The 17,844-nt window shown below is 55.7% G+C and overlaps 2 protein-coding genes across 4 annotated transcripts in view; both read right to left on the reverse strand.

Annotated features, from left to right (window-relative positions):
• Positions 1 to 342: 342 nt before the first annotated feature.
• Positions 343 to 9,127, reverse strand: Rab1b (RAB1B, member RAS oncogene family). The gene is made up of 6 exons (XM_013021073.1): positions 9,033 to 9,127; positions 7,386 to 7,458; positions 7,005 to 7,100; positions 6,809 to 6,904; positions 1,834 to 1,965; positions 343 to 1,738 (listed from the first exon to the last, which is right to left on the reverse strand). Exons 1-6 carry the CDS (start codon positions 9,044 to 9,046, stop codon positions 1,544 to 1,546), a joined length of 606 nt encoding a protein of 201 aa, XP_012876527.1. The 5' UTR covers positions 9,047 to 9,127; the 3' UTR covers positions 343 to 1,543.
• A 671-nt stretch (positions 9,128 to 9,798) lies between these two features.
• The window catches only part of Klc2 (kinesin light chain 2), an 8,607-nt gene continuing 561 nt past the window's right edge, over positions 9,799 to 17,844 (reverse strand). For 2 of the 3 annotated variants that reach the window (XM_013021072.1, XM_013021069.1), the window contains exons 2-16: positions 17,227 to 17,525; positions 15,202 to 15,432; positions 15,026 to 15,095; positions 14,285 to 14,507; positions 13,696 to 13,783; positions 13,504 to 13,605; positions 13,249 to 13,422; positions 13,036 to 13,135; positions 12,496 to 12,545; positions 12,343 to 12,410; positions 11,822 to 11,930; positions 11,573 to 11,731; positions 11,374 to 11,498; positions 11,103 to 11,160; positions 9,799 to 10,722 (exon numbers count right to left, since the gene is read on the reverse strand). In XM_013021072.1, coding sequence (XP_012876526.1) covers positions 10,639 to 10,722; positions 11,103 to 11,160; positions 11,374 to 11,498; positions 11,573 to 11,731; positions 11,822 to 11,930; positions 12,343 to 12,410; positions 12,496 to 12,545; positions 13,036 to 13,135; positions 13,249 to 13,422; positions 13,504 to 13,605; positions 13,696 to 13,783; positions 14,285 to 14,507; positions 15,026 to 15,095; positions 15,202 to 15,432; positions 17,227 to 17,475 — 1,890 coding nt within the window. In that variant the 5' untranslated portion in view covers positions 17,476 to 17,525 and the 3' untranslated portion in view covers positions 9,799 to 10,638. The remainder of the gene's footprint in view (positions 10,723 to 11,102; positions 11,161 to 11,373; positions 11,499 to 11,572; positions 11,732 to 11,821; positions 11,931 to 12,342; positions 12,411 to 12,495; positions 12,546 to 13,035; positions 13,136 to 13,248; positions 13,423 to 13,503; positions 13,606 to 13,695; positions 13,784 to 14,284; positions 14,508 to 15,025; positions 15,096 to 15,201; positions 15,433 to 17,226; positions 17,526 to 17,844) is intronic. The other variant, XM_013021071.1, reaches the window with a different exon arrangement.

Below are 17,844 nucleotides of genomic sequence, written 5' to 3' on the forward strand. Positions count from 1 at the left end.
GGTCGGGGCACCTGGCTGGAGGCCACGGGAGCTGAGACGGCCAGGTCCGAGGGCCTCCGCGGACTCCTGCCAAGCGCGTGCCCTGCGCCGGGCCCGGGGGTGCTGGCAGCGGCTCCCCGGGTTCTCGCTGATGGCCGCGTGCCCGCCTCCCTCTGACAGATCCGTGCTGGGCCCTGGGGGACGCGCCATCGCGCAGGCCTCCCGCTCCCCGGCCCGGTATGTGGGTCAAGGGCTTTCACCTGCAACTTCGGGACACAGCCCAAGCCAGGACCCCCGTGCGTGGAGTCCGGTCCCCCCCCTCCAAGACAGACCCGGACCACAGACCACACTCGGCCAGCACACTTCCTTGCAAAAACCCTTGGCTCGTCCAAGGGCCAGTGGAAATTTATTATTTTTAATCCTTTTCCGTCTTTCCCCAAGTGGCTTTTCCTTGCAAAATGCCTGACATGACACCAGAGGGGAGAAGGGGCCCCTCAGGGGCAGCCCCGGGGGATTTAAATACAAGCTGGAGGGGAGGACAGGGCAGGCGTGGGGGGACAGGCAAGAGACAGCACTGAGGGACATGGCTTCTTAGAGACCAACGGTTGGTTTTCTGCAAGAAGCAGCTGTGCTGAAGGGCAGAGGCCGGGATCCTGGGCAGGAAGAGATGGCAGAGACACCCCCAATGCTGGGAGGCAGCCCCGCTCCCCCAGAGAAGTAGCGGTGGAGAGGCGGCTCTGGCCCTAGGCTCTCAGGATGAAGGAGTAAGCCAGAGGTGCCGCCTCAGGGAAAGGGCGATGCTGGCAAAGTGAGGGTTAAGGCTGGTGCCAGGCCTCTGGCACGGTGGGCCTTCCGCCTCCGCCTGCCGTGGGGACAAAGGGGCACGGTGGGCAGGCCTCGCACGGGCCTGGCTCTGGCAGGGCAGGGGGAGGCAGGAGCAGGCTCCCTGTGTGACAGAGACACAGGCCCAGCCAGGCTGCCCGCCCACCTACCCTGGCTGTGCTCAGACCCCACCGCAGCTGGACGGCTGTGAGTGTGGGAAGGGGGAGGGAGGCTGGGGAAAGGCTGGGCTGCTGGGGCCCCTCAGCCACCATGCCCATCCTGAGGTCTGGCCCAGGACCCTGGGTTTGGGCTCCTGGACACCGTGGCCACTGAATGCAGCCAGGGGCGGCAAAGGCCAGGCAGGCCCTCAGCTCCTGGGAAAGGGAGAGGGGAGGAAGGAGAGAAACCCAGTGCAGCATACATAGAGGTGGGGAGACAGACAGTGGAGCCCTCATTCCAAAGGAAGGTGCGTGGAGGGGCATCTTTTCAAGGTACCTAGAGGCAGCAGCAGAGCAGCCCCCCGTGCCTACCCCAGCCACAGGTCCTGTATGTTCTCCCTTGGGGGCCCTGACAGAACCGGGGCTCAGGGCAGCAGGCAGATGGGCCAAAGGGAGATGGGGAGCCCAGGACGCCCCAAAGCCACAGACTCAAATGCCCCAGGAGAGGGAGAGGCATCTCCTGCGCCCTCTAGGGGCATCATCTGGAGAAGGCATTCCCTCCTGTCCCATCTCAAGGGCCCCTCCTAGCAACAGCCACCGCTAGCTGGTTTCACAGGGGTGCTGTCGATCTTGAGGTTGGGCCGTTCACCCCCGGAAGCCGCCCCTGGCCCCATCCGCTTTTTGATCTCAGCAGCCATGGTCATGAACGCCTGCTCCACGTTGGTGGCATTCTTGGCACTTGTCTCCAGGAAGGGGATGCCCAGAGAGTCTGCAAACTCCTGCCCAAGGGAGAGGAGAAAGAGGGAGAGAGAGGAAGATGAAGGATAGCAGCCCCTGCCCCACCCAGCCCCTCAGCCTGGACAAGCCTGCTCACCTTGGCTGTGGTGTTATCCACAACCTTCTTGGTGGTGAGGTCGCTCTTGTTGCCCACCAGGAGCTTATTGACATTCTCGCTGGCATAGCGGTCTATCTCCTGCAGCCACTGCTTCACATTGGCGTAGGATTCCTGGAGGGCCCAGAGTCCAGAGTTACTGAGCTTCCAACTTTAGTCTCCCCGTTCCCTCCCCAGGGCCTCAAAGAACAGGCCTCTCCTTTGAGGGAGAGGCACTGAGCTTGGAGATCTGAGGAAACCCTCGCCTTTAGCCTTTTCTCCTTATGGGATCAAAGAAACCTAGCCCCCAAAGTTGGGTACCATGGCTCACGCCTGTAATCCTAGCTACTCAGGAGGCTGAGATCTAAGAATCATGGTTCAAAGCCAGCCCAAGCAAGGAAAGTCTATCAGATTCTGTCTTTTACCATCAAAATGCCAAAAGTTAGAGCTGTGGTTCAAGTGGTAAAGTATCAGCCTGGAACAAAAAAGCTAAGGGAGCTAGGTGCTTGTGGCTCATGCCTGTAATTCTAGCTACTCAAGAGGCTGAGATCTGAGGATCACAATTTGAAGCCATCCTGGGCAGGAGGGTCTGTGAGACGCTTATCTCTAATTAACCACCAAAAAAGTGGAAGTGATGCTATAGCTTAAGTGGTAAAGCATTAGTCTTATGCAAAAAAGCTCAGGGACAGGGCCCATGCCTTGAGTTCAAGCCCCACGACTGACACACACACACACACTCAGGGACAGGGCCCATGCCTTGAGTTCAAGCCCCATGACTGACACACACACACACACACGCCTTGAGTTCAAGCCCCACGACTCACACACACACACACACACGCCTTGAGTTCAAGCCCCACGACTGACACACACACACACACCAACAGAGCCCAGTCCCTGAGTTCAAGATCAGTACTGGCACAAAACTAAGCCAAACACACACACACACACACACCAACAGAGCCCAGTCCCTGAGTTCAAGATCAGGACTGGCACAAAATCAAGACAAAAGATCAAGCCAGGCACTGATGGTGCATGTCTATAATCCCAGTTACTCAGGAGGCTCAAATCTAAGGGTCATAATTCTAAACCAGCCCAGGCAGGAAAGCCCATAAAACTCTTATCTCCAATTAACTACCAAAAAAGCCAGAAGTAGAGCTGTGGCTCAAGTGGTAGAACTCTAGCCTTGAGTACAAAAGCTCAGGGACAGAGCCCAGGCTCCAAGTTCAAGCCTGGCACCAAAAAAATAAAAAAAATAAAATGCCCAGCCCAGCCCAGCTGCCGGCCAGCAGCTCCAACATTACACAGCTGCCTCAGCCTGCAGGGTATCCAGTTCTGCTGCTGTCCTTCCTGGAGCCTAACTCTAGGGCCTAACCACATATAAGACATAGGTGAAGGGCAGACAAAAGGGGGCAAAGGCAGAGGAACATGCAGGTCAGTGAGAATCACCAAGCCCCACAGTGGTCTTGTATCCCTTTAAGGGTTTTGAGGGTCTTTTTTTTCCTTGTTGGTTGTGGGACTTGAACCCTGGGCCTGGTGCTATACCTGAGTTATTCAGCTCAAGGCAAGCACTCTACCACTGAGCCACCTTCCCAGCCCCGAGGTTTTTGTTTTGTTCCAATGCTAGGACTGAACCGAAGGCTTCACCCAGGCTAGGCTCAACTCCCTGCCACGCCATCCCTTTAAGTCCCATGGGAGGAAGAGGGTCTTCACAGCGACTGTTAGGAAATGGGCGTCCCAGGCACAGCGCTGAACATTCACTCTACTTCTGGCACCAGCCGTCTCCTCAATGGGGCACAGATGCTGCCAGCAGCTCCACATCCCACACAAAGGCCGGCACTCAAGCTCCAGCTGCTTTTCCTTCTCCGAGGCACACTGGGCTCTAATGTATACTTCCTGTCGTGCCCCGAGCCGGGCTCTGTGTTGGGTGCAAAACAGGGAACTCAAACCAGGGCCTGCCCCAAGGCATTCAGGGAGCAGTTGAGGAACAGAGCAAAACACACACTTCAGTAAGATGGTTAGAAGCCCGGGAGGGCCAGGACTGGTAGCAGGGGAGGAGACAGCTGGCAAGCAAGAGGAGTGGGGAGTGGGAGAAGGGGGCTGCTGCCCAGATGCAGATCCTGAGGTGGGAAGGCCAGAACTCAAAGGATCTCAGCTTGGCTAAGACTGGAAGAGCAGCGGTTCTCTGACGATGAACAGCAGACTAACACTTGTGGTCTGGAAAGATTTTTCTGGGCACAGTATGAAAGCAGACCAGCAAGAAAATGGCGACCAACTGGGAGATGGTTGGAATAATCTAGATCGTGCTAGAGATTGTGGCGGGGGGGGGGGGGGGGGGGGGCCTGGGAAGGTGGCTCAGTGGTAGAACGCTTGCCTTGCATGCATGAGGCCCTGGGTTCGATTCCTCAGCACCACATAAGTAAAAAGAAAAAAGCCGGAAGTGGCGCTGTGGCTCAAGTGGTAGAGCGCTAGCCTTGAGCTGAAGAGCTGAGGGACAGCGCTCAGGCCCAGAGTTCAGGCCCCCCACAAAAAAAAAAAAAAAAGAGAATGTGGCCGGGAAGCAAACAGGCTTGGAGTCAGGCTCTGCTGGGTAGAACCCAGGCTCAGTCAATTACTGTGTAACTTTAGGCATGTCACCTGACCCCTCTGAGTTTTAGTTTTCTCTATTATATAAAGCAGCACCTCTGGCAGGGTTTTTGTTTGTGCAAGAGAATGAATGCAGGCCTGTCTCAAAACAAGTGCTTAATTAGCAAGAGCTACTATTATCCTCATCACTGCTATTATGAGGGGACAGATTTGAGATGATGGGGCAGAATAAAGGGGCCTTGAGGCTGACGGGGAAGGGAAGTTTCTGGTCAGGCCCATAGGGATGACATTACAAAGATAAGGATGTAGGAAACAATGTGGGGAGAGATGGTGAGCCCAGGCTGGAACAGCTGAGTTCTGCAGATGGTCTGAAGCTCAGGGGAGGTGTCCAAGGGCAGAGAAGGAGTTGATTAAAGCCAGGAACACTGGGCTCTAACTCTGGCCATTCCTGATGGAGAGATGTTACATAACACCTCTCCAAGTTTTTGATCTAGGAAGCACGGGCACCACCATTTGGTTCACTGGGTTAAGATTATGAAGATATACATAGATGCTGATGGCTCATACCTATAATCCTAGTTGTTCAGGAGGCTGAGAACTAAGTTTGGCTGTTGAAAGCCAGCCCTGGCAGGAAAGTCCATGAGACACTTATCTCCAATTGTCTACCAGAAAAGTGGAAGCAGAGCTGTGTCTCGGGTAGAGTGCTAGCCTTGAGCAAAAAAGAGCTCCAGGACAGTACCTCAGGACCTGAGTTCAAGTTCTATGACCACCACCAGGGCACCAGACCACAACAGGGTAGATGTGGGGGGAGGAAGGGCTGGGGCCAGGCAAGCTGGGCACCTGTAGCTCATGCCTATAATCCTAGCTACTTAGGAAGCTGAGATCTGAGGAATGCAGCTCAAAGCCAGCTCAGATAGGAAAGTCTGTGAGACTCCGAAAGTGGAGCTGTGGCTCAAGTGTAGAGGACTAGCATTGAGCAAAAAAAAAAAGCTCAGTGACAGAACCCAGGTTCTGAGTTCAGGCCCTAGGGCTGGCACAAAAAAGGGTGGTGCTGGGGCTGGCAGAGAGCAGCTCAGCAGCAGGCTGCCTGCCTAGCAAGTGTGAGGCCATAAACTCCAACCCCAGTACCACCACCACCAAAAAAAAAAAAGAAGAGGAAAGAAAGGCAGGCATTATGAATTCTGCAAGCTTAAAATACGGAAGAATGGTTTCATGGTTTTTGTTTTTTGGTCAGTCTGGGTCTTGAACTCTGGGCCTGGGCACTGTTCCTGAGCTCTTCAGCTCAAGGCCAGCACTCTACCACTTGAGCCACCGCACCACTTCTGGTTTTCTGGTGGTTTACTGGAGATAGGAGTCCCACAGACTTTCCTGCCAGGCTGGCTTTGAACCATGACCCTCAGATCTCAGCCTCCTGAGTAGCTAGGATTACAGGCGTGAGTCACCGGCGCCTGACTGGAAGGATAGTTTCTTTTCTGCTGTTTTTTTTTTGGGTCCGGTCGGGGGCCTGAACTGTGGGACTGGGCACTGTCCCTCAGCTCTTCAGCTCAAGGCTAGCGCTCTACCACTTGAGCCACAGCGCCACTTTTGGCTTTTTTTCTTTTTGCTTATGTGGTGCTGAGGAATCGAACTCAGGGCCTCATGCATGCAAGGCAAGCACTCTACCACTGAGCCACCTTCCCAGCCCAGCCCCTGGAAGGATGGTTTCTGATGCCACTACTGCCAGGAACATGTGATTGAAGACACTGCAGCGACCTCTGCTCACACTGGGCTCAGTGCTCCCTTCCTTTCTTGTCTAACGCCTTCTAGTTGCTTGCTTCCTTCAATGTCTTCACACAGGAAGCCACCCTCACAGAGGTTAACCTCTAACTAAAGCCCAACAAAACACAGTGCTTATTTATTTTGAGCTGGTCCTGGGGCTTGAACTCAGGGCCTGGGAGCTTCTCTCCAATTAACCATCAAAAAAACTAGAAGCTGTGATTCAAGCGGTTGAGCACTAGCCTTGAGCAAAAAAGCTACAGGACAGAGCCCAGGTCCTGAGTCCAAACTCTAATATCTGCACAAACAAACAAAATCCCCTGTTATCCGTATACTGTGGGCTCATACCTATAATGGTAGCTAGTCAGGAGATTGAGATCAGAGAATGGAAATTTGAAGCCAGCCTAGACAAATCATTCAGACTCTTATCTCCAATTAACCACCAAAAAGCTGGAAGTGGAGAGGTGGTTCAAGTGGTAGAACACAAGCCCTGAGCGAAAAATGCTGAGTGAGACCACTAGGCCTGGAGTTTAAGCCCCAGTACTGGTACAACAACAACCACAACAACAACAATTACTACAACAACCACCCCTCAAGGTTGAAGAGGCAAAGATGGAGAGGAGAAGTTCAGGAATACCTGGTCAGTGACGTCATACACCACGATGATGCCATGAGCTCCCCGGTAGTAGCTAGAAGTGATGGTCCGGAACCGTTCCTGACCAGCTGTGTCCCACTACAAGACAGTATGGAGAGGGGCAGGTCAGCCCAATATAAGCCCCATCTTCTCAATGCACATATTTCTGTCTCAACATCTAGAGGAAAGCCACACTCACAATCTGAAGTTTGATGGTTTTGCCATCCAGCTCAATGGTTCGGATCTTGAAGTCCACCCCGATGGTGCTGATGTAGCTCTCTGTGTATGTATCATCCTGAAAGTTTGGCACCAGTGAAGTGGCCTGAATGAACGGGCCTAAGGCCCATTTGGAAAGCCTCCCCCCCCCCCAGCCTCCTGCCCTAGATGGGCTCCTAACCGCCAAGGCCCAGCTCTGAGCACCCCAACTTGCCAGCCCTGTGCCCTTGTTCTGGCAGGTCCTGAAACCTCCTGCTTCGCCCCCAGGTCTTGTACCTACTATGCCCCCAGGGGCCCCTTTCTCCCTCCCAGCAGCAAGCCAAGACCTCAGAAGGATGGTACAGGGAGGGGGCTTCTTACTCACAGCAAACCGAAGGAGCAGGCATGACTTGCCTACACCCGAGTCACCAATCAAAAGCAGCTTAAACAGGTAGTCACTGGAAAGAGAGGATGGGAAATATAAAGGAAGGGAGGGAGCCCACCTCATCATCTTGGGGTTACCACTACAGCATCCCCCCACACTGAGTCATGCTTTGGTTTGGTGCTCACCACATCCACCAGTCCTGAAAAGAGAGGGTGGAGCCCCTCACTTGCAACAAGCTAGCCCACAGGGTCCTCAGTCTGCTGAGTGTGCATTCCCACTCGATGGAGAAGGAAACTGAGGCACAGAGAGGGAACTGACTTGCCCAGAGTCACAATCAATGAGGCAGCAAAACCGGATATCCTTCCCTGCTTCCTGGTAAGATTCCACGATTCTATTCAGGAGGTGTTATTTTGGAAAGCCACACTCTGCCTTGTAGTGTGTGTAGGGGAAGGCCCAGAAATGGATTCTAGGGCCCAGCCCAAAACTAGAGAAAAATCTACCTGAAGAGCTTGTTATAAACTCACCAACCAGGGGCAATCCATGTGTGGCAGTAATAGCACTTAATACTGAGCTGTATTTGGCTCTGTGCTAAGTTCTTCAAATGCATCCTCACATTAAACCCTCACAACAGTTCGGTGAAGGCAATGTTATGATTTCCAACTAATGAGGAAACCAGGAGTTAGAGAAGGGAAGTGACCTGCCGTGTTACCGGCTGAAAACTATAAGAGCCTACTGCTTCCTTTATTTCCTCTTCCAATCCTGCTGAGGTTCCCTCTTCTCCAAGGGAATCTGAGGTGTGGAGCTGGAGAAGAAAAAGGAAGTGGCAGAAGAGGAAGAAGGCAACTGATACTTGGGGAAAAGTAGAAATGCAAGGCATGAGATGAGGGCCATAACCCGCAGCGAGCTACCAAGAAGTGAAGCATTGAGGACCACAGAATCGTCCTGCATGGGGAAAGCAAATTCTACATTCACCTAAAGTTCTCTGGCAATGTGACAGCGGAGGGAAAAGGGTGAGAAGGTGGCGCTGGAGGCCTGAGTGAAGGTAAGAGGGCAGGAAAGGACAGACCTCCGGAGAGAAGAGCGACCCAGGCAAGGGCAAGGCGGCAGCCCTGGAGAAGAGGACCTGCAGGGGATGCGAACCAAGGGATTCCTGGGGTCTTTGAGGGTCTGTGCCAGACCCTGCCAGTTCAGAGAACTGGGTCCAGAAGAAAAGCAAGGGCAGAGAAGTTCACGACCCAACCGAAAGTGCCTGAGTCTTAACTCGAAACCAGAAACTGTTGAGAGGCTCAAAAATCACTGGGTTCATGGGTCAAGCAGCGGGGGAAACTGAGGCCTGGGGACAGTGGAGCTGCTGGTCGCCCGACCGAGGCCTACTAGACCAGTATCTCGGGCTTCAAGTGCTGCCCTTCGGGGTTGCCGCCTCTAGGCCCTGGGCGCCAGGAGTAGGGGTGTCGAGCTGGGGTCCTAAGGACCCCCCAGGAGGAGGGGCAGAACCCGGATGTGAGGGGGGGAGTCAGCGGAAGAGAGACCCGGATGTGGGGGGGGGACGCCGCGCAGTTCTGACCCAGGCCAGACAATCCCAGTAAGCGTGCAGCCCCGCACTCGGGATCGAGGCTGCGCCGGACGGCGCGGGCGGGGCTCACTCACTATTCGGGGTTCATGGCGGCGGCGGCGGCCCGCTCGGTGGCTCCCAGTCAGCTCTGCTCCGCCTCCCGTTCCAAGATGGTGGCCGCTCCGCCTTAGACGCCCCGCCCGCATCGCGCAGGCGTAAACACTCTCGACTTGGGTCGTGCCGCGCTGCCTCCCGGAACTTGTAGTCTCTCTCTCGTGTCCAACTTACTCCCGCCTGCGCAGGCGCAGCCCGAAGAGCACGAGCGGTCACGCGCCCGAACGCTGGCGGCGCGCTGCCTTCTGGGGCCTGTAGTCCAATCTCAGAGCGGACTGAAGGGACTGCGCTCCGAGCGCTCCCACCCCGGCCCCGAGACCCTGGCGGGTGCGAGTTCAATTTCACACCGGGCTCGGCACTTTCCACTTCTCGAACAGAGGCTGCCATCCCGCCCCGTCGGCTCGAGGTTGTGAGCACTGAGGTGTGTGTGTTTTAGCAGGACCAGTAAAAGTTCACTTCTCCAGGGTTATTCCTGTGCTGGGCACCTTTAAGTCACCCGCAGCTCCAGGCTATCACCACTAAGCTCGTCTTGTATTATGGGGCCGAGCTCATCAAAGGCCGCACTCTTGAACCCCAAAAGCGAAAGCTTTAGGAGAAATTCCGCACTGCTGGAGCCTCTAAACACTTCCCAGGCAGGGGTACAGAACTGGTTCCAGCATCGCGGGGCAGGACTTGGTGCAACCCCACCCCAACCTGGAGACGCTGGGGGCCTTGGGCCTCCGCTTCAAAACCAGCCTGGCTCAGATTCAAACCGTCTTTATTTCTACAGCAACATCTGAAAATAGAGAGCGACCGCCTCACCCCACCTCTGGGGCAGCCCCTCTTGCCACTGGGGGCCGTCGCTGGCCCTGGCGAGAAGCTGCGGGCATGGGAGGCGTGGGGATGGCTCGACGTGGCGCCCTGGGCGGGGCCAGGCCGTGCCTGGGCAGGAGGGGCAGTGCATATGGCCGGGGTGCAGCGCAGGGCCCGGCGGGGACGGGCCAAGGCCCTCCGTCCTAGGGCACAGAACCAGGCGGGGTGGGGCACATCTCTCAGAGGCCAGGAGCACCCTTAGGGGAGGTGCCGCTCTGAGAATATTGAGCCTAGGAGATACCACCGCGTGGAATGGGAGTGATTAAGGCCTGGGTGGTACCACTGGGGAAGGACGGGGCTAATGGAGGCCCGGACAGTACCGTGGACTGAGGGAAGGGACACGGCCAATAACTTATTTCTCTATATACAGAAGCAACGGCCGGAAGGGAGGGAGGCAGGAGTGTCGACGGAGGGCAGATGCTTAGTGTTCTTGACTCTGGGGTCTGGGGTAAGCAGGCCATGAAGGGGGAGTCTCTATCTTGGGAGACTCCAGTCAGCCACTACCACTGACCCCCAATCAGGAAAGAGGGGGCCCTGCTGAAAGAATAAATAAGGGGTAGAGCTGGAGCGGGCAGGCTCGGCCTCCAGGGCCCAGGCTGAGATGACAAGGGAGGAGGTTACCCTGAGATTGAACAGAAAAAACGGGTCCTTGGGAGAGACGGTGGGACAAGCAGCAGGCCCATGCGCAGGGCTGGGGTCGGGGGTGCTGGGTAGACTCTGGCTGCCCCTTCAGGATTAGCCCACAAGGGAGCTTCGTCGGGAGAGGTCCATGGAGCTGGAGCTGAGGGTGCGGCTGTCAGAAAGACCTGTGCCTCCAGGCTGTGGGCAGAGGGCAGGAGTCTCAGCTCCATGCTGCTGCAACTGTGCTCCCTACCTCAGTCCCAGCAAGGCCCTCATGGAAGCCAAATGGGAGTCCCAGGCACTGAGCAGAGGCAGAAATGGCCGGAGGCCACTGCGTGGACCTCACTCCTGCCACCTCCACAGTTACTGTGTTGGCATTGACAGATTATAATTCCACCCCAGGGCAGGGGTTGTGGGCCCCTCTTCTTTCTCCCTGCTGTCTGGGATGGGGACAGACTCATTGCTGGATGATGACACACGTCAGAAGCTGAGCAGCAACACATGTAGATCTGTGTCCCAGGGCTCTGGGGCGGGGCCTGGGCCTGGGCTACCTAGTCCCATGTACCCGAAACCCCTACCTGGACTGGCTCTTCCACACTCTTGTTGAGGAAATTGAGGGAACTGGCCCGCTTCATCCTAAGGGAAAAGAATGTCTGAGCACTGCCCGTGGTGGGATAGGGTGGGAGTGGGGGAAGGCTGGGGAGGGAGAGCAGAGAAGGGGGACAGACTTGGTGGGAGTAGACCAGAGAGAGATGGGGAGGTCATGTGGGGCCAAAAGGATACACTTGGGTTAAGAGATGGCCTGGGGTCATTGGGTCTGGAGAGGCTTACCCTAGGTATGGGGCTCACCTGGGGTTAGGGGGTTCCTGGGGACCACCCCCTTGTAGCTTCTTCACCAGCATCTCACTGCTGCGTCTTAGGGCATCCCGGAGCTTTCCAAAGGAGCCGCTGCGCCGTAATGAGCCGCTGCCATCCTATGGGTGGCAAGGTTGTCTCTAGGCCACACTGGCTACACTAGCCCCTGGCCCATCCTGGCCCTCACACTCACCCCGCTCCACTCAGCTGCAGGCCCCGCCTCTTCCGGGTCCGACTCAGACCGAGGCCCTGAACCTCCAGCCACATCCCGGCTGCTCCGGCGGTCTCCTCGCCCACTACTGCCATCCTTCAGCAGTTCTACCACCTTGGTCTGGCTGGCAGGGTCCAGGCCCTGGGGAGGGGCCAGAGAACGTCAGATCCTGACTGGTACACACACTGGGCCTCACAGGTCCCTGCCCACCTCTCTGGCATGAAGCCTCACCTGCTTGCGGCTGCGGCTAGCACAGTCCTCCAACGTATGTGCGGCCTCCAGCTTGCCCTGGCGCCGGTACAGGGCCCCCAAGCTGCGCAGGGTGGTGTTGACTGTGGGGCTGTGGATGGATGTCAGGATGGTCTCAAACTCTGTTTCCTCAAGAACCAGGGACTGTGTAACAGCCAGCCTACCCTGGGCTCCGAGGAACCACCAAGCCAGCTAGAATCCAGCCCCTTCCTTGTATACATCCCAGCATATGCTAGACCCACTGGTCTCCTTAAAGGACTGGAAATCTGGGCCCTCATGGGATGTTGCCAACAGGATCAAAAGCTGGGAGACCCAGGAGAGCATCATGCTGTTCCCAGTGCAGAAAGCCCTCTTGGGACAGGTGGCCTGTGACCTGGGCCTTGAATAATGAGTTGGCAGAGGAGAAGTTCCAAGGGTGAGATGATGGAGTATGGAGCTTGAGCCTCCCCAGGGAAGATGCATTTCCCCATTACCAATCTACCCTAGCAGTCTGCTGACTTTACCTGTCAACCTTACAGGCCTTGTACCAGCTACCGTATTCCCCATAGGGGCCGCTGTCCCGGCGCTTATCCTGGGGGAAATAATGGTTGTGGGAGGTGGGAGAAGCTCTCCCTCCCGTCCACATATCCTCCCCCGACACCTGCCCACTGAATTACCTTGCTCTCCTCCCGTTCCTCTGCATGCATCCAGATGGGTTTATTGTCCCCTGGAGGAGGAGATAGGACAATGTCACCAGCTTGTTTCTTCAGAATAGGCTGGCCACAGCAGCACCCAGGAAGGACCAGGGTTGGGCTTTGTTGAATGAACAAGAAACAGACTTAAAACATCATTGGCCCTCCTCTGGACACAGAAAACAGGCCTAGATTGAGTGGTTTGTAGATAGGGTAGGACCACAGACAAAATACAGAGCCTTACACACCTTAGGCCTGTAAGCCCAGGACTCTGAGGAGGCTTGCATGACAGGCCAGGTTCTGAGAGATCAAGAGGAAATGACCAAGGACCACAAGGCTGTTTCCTAGGAGACCCCTAGAGTGTGTTGCCAAGATACATGCCAGTCAGGGCATGTTACATGTGAAGCTGAGCCACCAGCCAGATTCTAGGCACGAGGGCCTGCTTGGTTGTGGTAGTGCTGTGTGTTCATGGGGGAGGGGCCCCATGCTGGATATGCGGGAGGCATGTGATGATCATGGACTCACCATTGACAGAGCCAAACTCCTTCTCATGAGCACGGGTGAGGATTTCCTTGTACAGGATCTCTGCATCCTGGTATTTGCCCTGTTTCAGGTAGCAAGAAGCCTAGAGGGGTAGGGCCAGGGGTGAGCAGGATGCAGGGAGCTGAGCTTTCTCCTTCCTTCCTCCCTCCTTCCCTCCCCGCTGCCCAGCCTCCCTCCTGCCCCACCGCAGTGCACCAGGTTGTTCTTGGTCTTGGCCACATTGGGGTCATCGGGCCCAAGGCGTGTGGCATAGATCTCCAGGGCCCGCCGGTAGTAGTATTCCACCTCTTCGGCTTTGCCCTGGTTCTGGCACAGCAAAGCCAAGTTGCTGAGCTGCTTGGCCACATCTGGGTGAAACTTGCCGAGGACCTGGGATGGAGGAGTCAATGGCTGGGTTCAGAGTTGCCTGGATGCCCTGCTTGCCCCACCCACAGCCCTATCTGTTCCCACCTTCTCCCGGATCTCCAGTGCCCGCTTGCACAGCGGCTCTGCCTCCTTATATTTGCCCCGCTTGCCGTACAGAACGGCCAGGTTGTTCAATGTTGCAGCCACCTGCGGGGTGGGAGAAGGAAGGAAGGCACCTGACTTAGGGCACCACTAGGGGGTAAAGGTATCTTTCCCATCCTCTAGTCCTTTACTCACAGCTGGGTGGTCCTTGCCCAGTGTCTTCTCCCGGATGGCCAAAGCATCATTGAGCAGGTGGGCTGCCTCCTTGTATTTATTTTGGTCCCTAGGAGTAGATATTCAGAGATGCCCTTCAGCCTAAGGCCCAGTTCCAGGGGACAATAGTCCCCTCAGCCACTGATGAGTGGGCATATGGGATGATTCATGTGGGTAACCTAGCTGCCCACCCTCCAAGAGCCCAAGGGAAACTGAGTAGGTTACTCTACCTGCTGAGGTCCTACCTCATGCCCATAGTTCTAAGCCATGCACAATGAGTACCCAGTGCCCAGGCTCACATCACTGCCAACAGAAAGCCTTCCAACCTTGTGTTCTAGCTCAACTTTTCAAAGCCCCTGCTCAAGCCTGGGTGCCTAGAAACGTCACGCTGACTTCTCAGGACCCTGGCATCCTCACATGTCAGCTTTGATACTCATGTGTAAAGCTATTTCTATCTAGATCCCAGTCCCTTCTCTCTCCACTCTCAACTGATCTTGGAGCCCAGGGCCTAGCCCCACAGCCCAAGAGTGCTATCAGGAAGGATCTTCAAACGTGGGCAGAGGATCCTCACCGATAGACCAGGGCCAAGATGTTCAGCATGGTGGCCACATCAGGATGGTCGTGGCCTGAAGTCTTCTCCAGGTCCTCTAGCGCCTGCTTGCAGAGGGGAACAGCCACTTCGTAGCGGCCCTGGGAGGCGTACTGGATCACCAGGTTGTGCAGAGTGCGAAGCCGTGCTGGGATCTCATAGCCCCCATGCTGGGCTGCCACATCCCCTCCTCCAGGGCTGGGGGCTACAGGGCCAAGGGCAGGAAATTAGATCATCTTTCCACTGGGCAGTGTTGGCACATGCCAGCTTGCCCTGAGCAAGTCACTAACCATAATGCTTATTTCCCTGTTTATAGGTCTGGATTTCCCCATAGACAGTGGGTCAAGTCACAGTTCCAAAAGCTGTCTGTACCAAAAGCAAGTTCCTTACTTCCAAGACTCAGCTTCCCCATCTGTGGGATGGGCTCCCATATGTGTTTAACAACACAAGTTAAGCAAGTATTGCTGGCTCAGCCCTGTATTGCAATGGTCAAGCCTGCCCCTCAGAGTCAGCCCAGAGAGGAGCTAGCAGCAGGTCCAGCACTCTGAACCGTGATGTCAGCTCCTGGCAGAGATCAGGGGTGTGAGATGTAACAGGGAAGATCTGCCTTTTACATTCTAATGTGCTGCGACATTGTGAATGGAAACAAGCAACCTCTGGGTCCCAAAGTCCAGGACTCACATAACCCTTTTCCCCCACCCAGAGCCAACTGTCCATCTGCACCTGGGCTCTGCTCATCCTCGTTGGGGAATAGGTCGTCCAGAGAGTCTTTGGGGACGTCACTCTTCTCCTCCTGGGAAGGAAGACAGGGTGTCAAGAAAAGTGACACAGATGACCTGTGGACCAGGTGGGATTAAGTGCTCCCCACCACCCCGGGCCTCTGGCTAGGGTGGGCTCACATTTGGTGAAGCATCCTCATCCAGCTTGCGAATCTGGCTCATAAACAGCAGGTGCTGCTTCTCCTCCTCCAGCTGGGCCACTGCCTGCTCACTGCGCTGCAGCTTCTGCTGCGTCCCCGCCAGCTCCTCACGTAGCCACTGGTTCTCTTGCACCAGGCGCCGCACCTGAGCCCGCAGCTTCTGCTTCTCTGACTCCACAGCCCCCAGGTGGCTTGATAGTGCCAGGATTACCTGTGCAACCAGCCAGATGAACATCAGAGCCCTGGCTACCCCTCAGCCTGAAACCCCAGCCTGGGCCTCCAGGGATGAGTGAGAAATCAGGCCTGGCCCTGCTTGGGAAGGGGTGCTGGGCCTACGAGTTCTCCCACCCTCAAGGAAGACTCCCCACCAGGTCCCAAACAGACCACAGTCCAGAGCTCAAACTCAGGTTAGATTAACCTGAGAGCCATGAGTGAAGAGATCCCTGAGCTCCCAGAATCTCTCTCCCCTGGGGAAGCCACAGCCATTATGCCACCCAGATAGGGCTAGCAGTTACTTGAAGAACCATACATGGGCAAAAGGCTACTGAAAGACACCCTAGCATCCAGCATCCTCTGCCTTCTGTACTGCTGATTCCCCTCCTGAGCTTTCAACCTCTTCTTGTCTTAGAGCCTTGGCATGGATGGGCTCCACATGGAATCCAGGTTGCAGGGTCATTTCTTCCTCTTTCTAGTCATGCCCTTTGTTCTTCTCCAACTATACACTGGGCTTCACTGTCAGCATGCTCCATGCTGTCCTGTTCCCCACACCTGCAGTGTAGTGGCCTTCCAAAAGGCCCAGCAGTCTAGGACTCTACAATCTCTAGTTGATTAGCCAATATCTTAAGTGACAGATATTTTCAAAACTACTAGCGTTAAATGATAGAAATATGCCCAGCCAGTGGCTCTGTCAAGATCTGAGAACAAAGCTTTTTCCATGGAGACTCTTTCCAGCCCAGTGTCCGCCTGGATATCTCATTCTGCACATAGTCTCTGCAGCCCCAAACAGAACTGGACCACTCCGTTCTCTCATCCTTGACTTTGCATAAAGCACAAGTCAGGGAAGTTATGCTGTCCTCCTTTTCTCTCCTTACTTCATTCCCACGTCCTGCTGGGCCTACCTCCAAAACAACCTAGAAACTGATTCCCTTCTTGCCACTCATGGCTATCAAGTTAGTCCAAGTTGCCATCTCTCAGCTGAATTCATGCAGTGGCTGCTTCACCACTCGCTACCTGCTTCCATCTGTAACTCACTAACCTTTATGCTCCAAATCTCACAAAGGAAGCTTTTAAAACCCAAGTTAGACTAACTATGTCACCTTCCTGTTTCAGAGTCTTCCAGAAAAGGATACCTAATTTCCTGAGAATAAACCCCATGAACTGGTTCCTGCCTTCTGTTCCTCTTCCCTGTGCCATGAAGCTCTAGTGGCTCACTTCCACCTCAGGACCTTTCCATATGCATCTTTTCTCTCCCCACCTCCCTGACTTTAAGGTAACATTTCACAGTGTAGCCTAGGCTGCATCTAACTCTTGTTCTGCCTCATTGTCCCGAGTGCTAAGATTACACAAGTGTATTACCACATCTGTTGAGGGCAGGAATCTTGTTTATCACTCACTTTATCTCGTTGGATCCTGCTTCCCTAGCATGAACACACTGCTTAGCACATAGCAGACATTTGATAAGTTAGTTTAACGAATGAATGGATGAGTGAGTTGTAGGGGAGTATTTCTTTAAGAATGCCCTTCCTGTTCGAGGCTATTTGGTCTCCTGTTGAGCAGGGGGCGGGGGTGCAGTGGGGCCCGGAGCTCTGTGTGGGAGTGCCAGTGCTCGAGGTCTCCTGGGGCAGGACTGGGAAACCTCCAAAACGCTTTCTTTTCTTTAATGTATTTATTTTGGCTCTAACATGGGCTTCCAAGGGCTAGGTGGTTCCCAGCTCAGATCCTGTTTCTATACAGTTACCGGGACTCCTCTGATGACCTCCCAGCTCAGTGCTCCAGACTGACCTACCTGAGCCTCCCCCAGCCCCAGCTCGATGGCTTCCAGAGAGCGGCGCAGGAGGATGCAGCGCTCCTGTGAGCCTGGCTCAGCCTCGCCGCCGCCTCCGCCGCCGCCGCCTCCTTCATGAGAGGCCAGGGGAGCCAGTAGGGCACGATGCTCTCCGCGTAGAGTCTCCAGTCCCTGGATGACAGCCTTGGTGCCTAACACGATTTCATCTTGGCTCAGCTTCTCCTCCCGCGGAAGCACCATCGTGGCCATGGTAGTGCCTGCCGCCTGTGAAGGCAGGGGAGGGCAGGCGGGCGCCGGGCCTAGGGCCACACCGCCGTCCACCCAGATTAGGTAAACACCGGCTGTCCCCGGACTCCTGTCCCCAGGGTGCCCGGGTCCCCCAGACGGCAGCTCGCACCGTGCCAGCCCTCGGCCTACAGGGGGCGCGCCAGCTTCGTCTCGGCCAGGGAGACGCAATGCGGTGCGGCGGGCGAGGCTGGATCCAGATTCCGCCCGGGACCCCCGGCCCTGGCCAGCTGAGGTGGTTCAGTCCGGGGTTTCCCAGGGACTCCCGGAGGCGAGACCGGAACACCAAAGGGCGGCCCGGGGCCGCCGGGGTCCCGCCCGCGCCGAGGAGCC

The sequence above is a fragment of the Dipodomys ordii genome, unplaced genomic scaffold (assembly GCF_000151885.1).
Source record: "Dipodomys ordii isolate 6190 unplaced genomic scaffold, Dord_2.0 Scaffold54, whole genome shotgun sequence".
NCBI classification, from domain to species: Eukaryota; Metazoa; Chordata; class Mammalia; order Rodentia; family Heteromyidae; genus Dipodomys; species Dipodomys ordii.

What these genes read in the sequence shown, in the direction of transcription:
- Rab1b (XM_013021073.1), bottom strand. An exon ending in GCCTGCTCCTTCGGTTTGCT is followed by an intron (nt 7,101 to 7,385) that starts GTGAGTAAGAAG and finishes CCAAACTTTCAG; the next exon opens with GATGATACATACACAGAGAG. An exon ending in AAACCATCAAACTTCAGATT is followed by an intron (nt 6,905 to 7,004) that starts GTGAGTGTGGCT and finishes ACTGTCTTGTAG; the next exon opens with TGGGACACAGCTGGTCAGGA.